Source organism: Oryctolagus cuniculus, chromosome 5 (genome assembly GCF_964237555.1).
Source record: "Oryctolagus cuniculus chromosome 5, mOryCun1.1, whole genome shotgun sequence".
Classification (NCBI taxonomy): Eukaryota; Metazoa; Chordata; class Mammalia; order Lagomorpha; family Leporidae; genus Oryctolagus; species Oryctolagus cuniculus.
The window spans coordinates 95,116,288-95,123,915 of record NC_091436.1 but is presented as its reverse complement, the minus strand read 5'-3'; the positions used below and the strand labels follow the sequence as shown (position 1 = coordinate 95,123,915).

At 43.3% G+C, this 7,628-nt stretch overlaps 1 protein-coding gene across 1 annotated transcript; it reads right to left on the bottom strand.

Annotated features, from left to right (window-relative positions):
- Nucleotides 1–5,537: 5,537 nt before the first annotated feature.
- Nucleotides 5,538–6,707, bottom strand: HTR1B (5-hydroxytryptamine receptor 1B). The gene is given in 1 exon segment (NM_001082790.1): nucleotides 5,538–6,707. A coding segment is annotated over 1 exon segment (1,170 nt).
- Between the last annotated feature and the right edge of the window lie 921 nt (nucleotides 6,708–7,628).

Below are 7,628 nucleotides of genomic sequence, written 5' to 3'. Positions count from 1 at the left end.
CATTTACCATAAATGAATCCCTTTATAACCATCTGTTCACTTCGGGTACAGGAAATATTCTAAGACCATTCCTGTCATATGAAATACCAGGTTAGTAGTTGTGAAAAGTAATTATCCTATCTTTTGAAACATGTACAAATAAGTCTAAAGAAATGGGCATTTTCTTTTATAAACTATACTTGGAATCATTTTAACTCATTCTCTTTGTTAACTGGCTGAATTCCAGGGACTGGCTTTCTCAAGGAGCACTGAAAATCCTAGCATAATCCTAAAATGTAGATGTTGACTTTGAAAATCTGATTTAACTGACAGATTTGTGAAATGGCACATGGAAAATTCACCACTGGGGACAACGGAAAAGGAGGGAGTAACAGTTTTATTACAAGAAATGCCAATGACATAACTTTGCTTTCTCATTTTATATGGTCTGCTTTCTATATAAAAACTTAGTATGTGATAATGTATAATTTTATCTTTTATATGCTAATACATGCATTTGCTAATTTTGAAAGCAAATGTCCAGACCATATAGACTTGGAGGTCTGCTTTCTGGGGAAAATTGACATAAAAACTGCAAAAAAGCAATTCTCTCTTTAAATGGTAAGTGCCAAATGTCCTACCTCTGCACCATGCATATATCAATCTAAAACCACAAAAAATTTTGAAGGAAAAAACACAATGATGACAAAATTTGTAGTAGTAAGTATGCTTAAGTAAATAGCTCAAAACAAATTACTTTGAAACAAATGCTTTGTCTTCTAACCACTAATTTTATTCAGTGTCACATTAAAAAGAGGTTATAATATTTTAAGATATGAAAATTTTAGCATTAATCCAGGACCACAAATGAATAAGAAAATAATGAAGCATCAGGTGTTGTGATACCACAGAATGACTGCATCCCATATCATTGTACCAGTTCAAGTCCTGGCTACTCTTACTTCTGTTCCAACCTTCTGATAATGTATCCTAGAAGATAGCTAATGATGAATCGGGGTGAACCAACAGATGAAAGATCTCCCCATCACTATCATCTCTAATTCTATTTCCACTTCTGTCTCTTTCACATAGACTAAATAAACATTTTGAAACCAGCTAAAAACGGAAAGAACTGAGTTTGCATATATGAAGAAAATCTTTACATTTTCTTTAGGGATCTTCTGCTTGAAAATCGCAATTCTAAAGAATCTGCTATTTTAAATCAATGATAAAACTCCTCTTCCTTGGCTCAGAGATCTTTGTTTTTACTGAGCCTAGAGTGAAAGACTCACTTGCAAACTGTCCAGGAAGAAGGATTTAGAAATCTTGCATTTTGAGCACCTACATCTGCTAAGTAGTTCAGAGACACTATGCCCCCTGGTGGATTATTCCAGGGTGAGTTCTAATGAAACAGGCAGAAGCTTCATTGTCCACAGCCTTCGCCTTCAGCCTCTTGTTTTCTGAAAACTGTAGTAATTGCCCCAGTGTAAAGCATTTGCCCCACCAACTCAACATTGATTTGGATTAACAGCTTCCTTTGATAAAAAGTAAATAATGTTGGCTACCTAATCAGCCCTTCATAGCTAAAACAAGAATGAGACATATCACTATTGGGTATCATAGCTATATAAAGATCACAAAAATTAATAAATAAAATAAAGCTGAGAAGTAGAAAATGAGAAGATGTGAATGTGGCCAGGGACTTCAAACACTGATAGGTAGCCAGAAATATCTAGACAAGGAAGAGGAAGGGGAAAGGAGTTTAGAAGTAAATAAATAGGTTACATAGGAAACTAATATCTGACAATTTCTTCCTAGCTGATAGAACCTCTGCAAACCATGTCTTGTGTTCCCTTTTGTCCTTTGGGTTGTATACCAATCAGCCTAGGGAAATAATTGTAAAAGGCTATAATCCTCAGTCACTTAGTCTCTCCCATTTAGGTTAGTTTAACCTTTTCTAGTACAATCTTCCAAATAGCCTGCTTTTTTTCTATGTTATAGGTATTCTATATTCATAAAGGAGGCAAAAGAAAATAATGGCTAAGATTAAGTATCACCTACCTTCAAATAGTGCCATCTTGATAAGTGCTTTACATGTATGACTATAAGTGCTGAGGGGTCTATGCAACAACTTATAAGTAGATGGTACTTTCTGACCTCCAAGTACACTGCACTCGCTACTGCAGTGGTCTTCAGATAGGTTGTTCTGATTTTCTCAGATCTTCCTAAGTCTGCTTCTAACCAACTTTCTCCTTTTCCTCATTTCTTATGTTAAACATCATACAGGACCTTGGAATCTCACTACCTAGCCTGGAAACTAAATGTTCCCTCTAAATGATGATCTTAACTTCTTTCTACAGATACAGACAAAGTCCCCCAAATCATGGCTGTATATATCAGTGTTCCAGAGTGTCATTCATCATCAGTCATTCTCCCATGAAGGTTCAAACTCCTAAACACAGCCCCAGAATCCAAGGAACCAAGCTTTTCACAAAAATAAAACTATCATCCAATGATTTTTAGAACACAAAAAGGACTTTTATTTAATTTTTTCCAAAATTTCATTTCCAATTATACATTTGCTGAAAGGTGGAATATCAAAGGCGATTTCCAGTAACATCAGCTCCACCAAATATGCATAATTTGAGATTTACTGCTTGAGTAAATTATAGTTCTCTCAGGATATCCTGGTTAAAGAAGTAAAAACTAAGATAATAGAGAGGGAAAGTGAAGGATATTGTTCTGTAGGAAATTTGTTGAATTCAATAAACATTCATTCATGGGTGCAGTGTCCACTTTTAAAAAGGAAACTCTAAAATTCCTAAAAACACAAGACAATATTGGTATTTTTGGATGAGTATACATTCATATATTTCTGTGAAATTTTGTGCAATTAAACAATATGAAAATGTTATTTGTTACCACAGCCAATGAAAATATGTTTTCATTTCTATGTAAGTTAAACATTTCCATCTCTCATTTTATTTTTTGCAAAAAAAGCCATGTGCCTAGTTTATGAAACAAACTATGCTATCAGCAGCAGTAACTGAAAAGGAGCTTAAGAGCCTTAACTGCATACCCCTGGGATGAACAATATTCTTTGCATAATCATGTGCAATATGGATGATGATTCTAGATCTCTTATAACTACAAGAGTTTGCAAGCTTCTATTTTATACAATATGCCCCAAATCCAGTCAATTTAGCCAAATAATCAAGCGATAGTTTAGGTGGGTAATTTACAACAGGGAAAACACCCAATTTGGCTAAATTGACTGTGGTTTGTTCATATGAAGACACAGTCACTGTAAGTGCCTTATAAAGAAATCATTTGCAAGAGACTATTTGTTTCAATTAATTTTTTCTCCTAAGGTTCTGAGAAGTTGACTTACTTGCCTTCTAGGCCCAAAGAAAACACAGCTGCATAAACAGAAGACCAAGTATTAATAACATAGAAAACAAAGACCATGCCATATGCACATTCCTCCATGGGAGAAATGTCACAAAAAGCAAACTTAGAAATCTGAGGATCCAACAGAAGTGTAGGATTATCTAATGCCTAAAATTTTATCTTACTCTGGTGACAGGTGTAAATGCTGACCAAAATTCCACACCCACCCACCCCCCTTTTTTTTTACACTGAGCTTAAATGTGAACTTTTGAATAGTATATTTTCAAGAGTCTTTACCCCAGAGTGAATGTCTGCATAGTAGGCAAGCAGTGTACTTCAGCTCAATATGTCTATTGTCTGACAGTCTGGACTGAGGAGCTTCAAGCAGGGAGTGAATCCATTTTGCAAAGGCAACTTAGATCTGCAGACAAAAGATTTGTACTGCAGAGAGCCCTCTGAGAAGAGGAGAATGAATCTTCTTTGGCATATTAAATGCTCCACATACACATTTTTTGGTGCATATGATCATTTAGAGCTACTCATTTTTACTAACATAATGCATTTTTAAAAACCTTTTATTGTGAGATTTTACCCTGTATTGGGGACACTCAGAGTAAACTTGAAATAACAACTAAGTAGTATCGAAATTTGAAGAGATTGGTAAATTTAAAGTATTCCGGATATTATATCTATGTCAAATCAGTGACAAATTTCCAAGATTAAAGTTAGCCAGTTTTCGGATTGTTTGGTAAGTCTGAGGTGTGGTTCTGTACATTGTGCAGAAAACAGGCTCAATTTAGCTTTTTCAAAATTCTTGTGTGCCATTTTCTAATAATCTTTGTTATTGCCCAACTTCAGTATTAAAGAAAAGAGGTGGGTATTTTGCCTCCTTCTTTTTTTTTTTTTTTTTTTTTTGGTAATTTTTAGGACTCTTACTGCATCTAGAAGATTTCTGGAGAAGGCATTTCATTCTCTTGGTTACTTTCTATGTTAGCACACAAATGAATCACAGATGGGAAGGAGAGTGCAAATGACTATCAGAAAAAAGTCTCATGCATTTCACAATATTTTTTACAAGTCAAAATATACATCCTCCAATTGCCCTCCTCCATTCTTTAATTGCATAAGTACCATTCCTGTTTCATCAGTCTCCTTCACATATCACTGAATTGGGTTAGGAATAAAGATACCTTTCTTGTTAAGAAATATATACACTTAACAGTAATCGGTTTAGCCAATTGCATTAATAAGAAACATAGCAGCAGTTTGGGCTGAGTCACCCATCATACCCTCCATTTATGGGGATCTAAATGTATAAAATGACAGGGACATGAAATTAGGAGGAAAAGGAAAGAAATCTGCAGACTTTGGCACTAGCACACAAAATGTTTTGTTTGAGTTGTTGGGGCTGGAGTTTGACAAATGCTAAACAGGAATTTCAAAATTACAAATCTGCAGAAAACAAACAATCCTAAGTGTATAGTCTCAGTTTAATGCTCATCCTGTCCCATCCCCACCCTCCCACCCCTATAGACTTCAATTATAATAAAAATAGAGATCTTAGCATTGGAATTTTGTTGTTAACTCTTCGAGGTTCCTCTGTGCCAACCAAGCCACACATAGGGTTTGAAGCACCAAATCCACAAGTTTCTCCAACCAAGTTTAAAGAAGCAAAAACTGAAGACTGGAGGATGTCAAAGCAACTGTTCTTAAATTAAGCCGAAACACGGAGTTTTCCCCAAAACACAGGGTATTAAGCGTCTAGTTCAAGTACTGCCAGGCTGTATGAAGATCTGTCTCGAGCTTCAAAGAACAACTACAAGTACCACTGAATTCTAGAGGGCACCATCCAGGATACCAAAGCAGGGCAGGGACCCCTTTTGTATCACCAATTTTTAAAAGTTGTAGCCCCCTCTGTGATTGGCTGCCGCAGGATCTGGCTGAGCCCATTGTTTGAGAGGAGGAAGCTCTACATTTCCTTTGAAAAGTTCTCCTTTCAGCGCTCTGGGGCTGGGCTATCCTGGCTTCCCGGGATCCATTGCCCTTGCCCGGAAGAGGACGCCTCGCTCCGACCCAGTAACAGCGAAAGAAGATTCGACCTACCTGTGGAACCAGACCGAACTTGGTCCCCCAAAGGTCGCTTAGGCGACCCCATTACAATTGGCAAGTCAGCTTGTGCACTTAAAGCGTATCAATTTATGGAACGCTTGTTTAAAGTCCTCATTGGACATGGTATAGATGATGGGGTTGATGAGCGAATTGACATAGCCCAGCCACGTGAAAAAGTCAAAGATGGCCTGGTGGAACCAGCAGGCATCCTTGCAGATAGGCATCACCAAGGAGATGATGAAGAAGGGCAGCCAACACACAATAAACACACCCAGAATGATCCCTAGGGTTTTGGTGGCTTTGCGCTCCCTAGCGGCCATGAGTTTCTTCTTTTCCAGCAGGGCATCGGAGACTCGCACTTTGACTTGGTTTACATACACTGGAGAGCCGGATTCGCTGGGCACGTCGGGCGCCCGAGAGTTAATTGAAGTGACTGAGGTCGTGGACCCAGGGGAATCAGTTATCAGCTGGGCTCTGGTCAGGCGCTTGCCGGTCCTGTTGGGCGTCTGTTTCAAAATCCGGGAGCGGGCTTCCACGTAGATTCGACCATAGAGGGCGATGAGGAGCAGGGTGGGTAAATAGAAAGCGCCCACCGTGGAGTAGACAGTGTAGAGAACGTGATCGGTGTTCACCAAACACTCGGACACCTCTTCCTCGGCCTTGGCCTGACGCCAGAAGAAGGGCGGCAGAGAGATACAGATGGAGAACACCCACACCAGCGCGATCATGATCGCCGCCCTCTTGGGAGTCCGTTTAGCCGAGTACTCCACGGCATCCGTGATGGCCCAGTAGCGGTCCAGGGCGATGACACACAGGTGCATGATGGAAGCGGTGCAACAGGTGATATCCGACGACAGCCAAAGGTCGCAAACCACCTGGCCCAGAGTCCAGCGGCCGGTGACCGTGTACATGGTGCTGATGGGCATTACCAAGATGGACACGAGCAAGTCGGTGACCGCCAGGGAGGCGATCAGGTAATTAGCCGGGGTGTGCAGCTTCCGGGTGCGGTACACGGTGGCGACCACAAAGGCGTTGGAGAGCGTGGTGGCCAAGGTGAAGAGCGCCAGCAGCAAAACCAGCAGTACTTTCCAGGGCAGGGCGATGGAGTCCTGGTAAATGTAGCCCTCAGCGCTGCAGTTGTGGGAGTGAGCCGCGGAGAGGTTGGCTTGAGGAACTGCGATCTGGGAGCCCGCAAGCGGTGGGGCGCACCGAGCGCTGGGTTCCTCCATGGCTCTCCTCGCCCCAGCTCCGGAGCGCAGCTCTTAGGCATGGAGCGGACGACGGAGAGAGCAGAGGGCGGAAGGACCATGGAGACCACAGGTTTGTCTCTCCGTGCTAGTCAGTTCCGTGGGTTCCTCAATTGCTCCTGCGCCAGGTTTCCACCTGAAACCGGAGGTCACGGGCGCGGCAGCCAAAGAAGGCGGGCGAGTCCTCTGCACTTCCAGTGCGCCTGGCGCTGCAGCCGCGTCTCAGGTCGCTCAGTTCCACGCCCCGTCCTGGCCCTGGGTTGCTAAGGACTGTCCCACCCAGCCCAGCTCCTCTAGGTTCCGGCCACTGCTCTCTGGAGATGTCAAATTAGGAGAGCGAAGTATTGCTCCAGACCAAGTTGGGGGGTGGAGAGGCAGAGTCTCTTACCCCAGTCGCTCGGGGCTGAGCGTCTCCTAACCCGGGCGCTCCAGGCTCTGCAGACCCCGCCCGCAAGAGTTTCCCAGCGGCGGATGCCAAAGATTGGAGGTCCTCGAGGAGCCCTGGTCTTGCATTCCCGCCCCCAACCCCGCAAGCCCCGAGCTGGGACACTTTCCTGCGGCGGCGGTGACCGCCTGAGCTGGGTGGGGTGTTGTCTGGGAGCCGCGCTGCCTCGCACGCTGGAGCTGTGCCCTCCCTCTCTTTACACGCACTGGCCACTCCAGCGAGCTGCCCCGCGGAGACCAGGTCGCAAGAGGGAGGACTTGGAGGCTAGAGCTGCGGCTGGTCGCGCCGCGCCGCCGCCGCCGCCGTCGCCACCTGGTTTCCTCTGGCACCGCTGGGAGCCATCCCGCTGGGCGCGTGGGTCTGGGGGGACCTGGTGCGGCAAGCGGGGAAGGGGCAGGTGACTGAGGGAGCGGCAGGGACCCGGCGTGCGCCAGCCCGGGAGGAGCTAGTGAACCGCG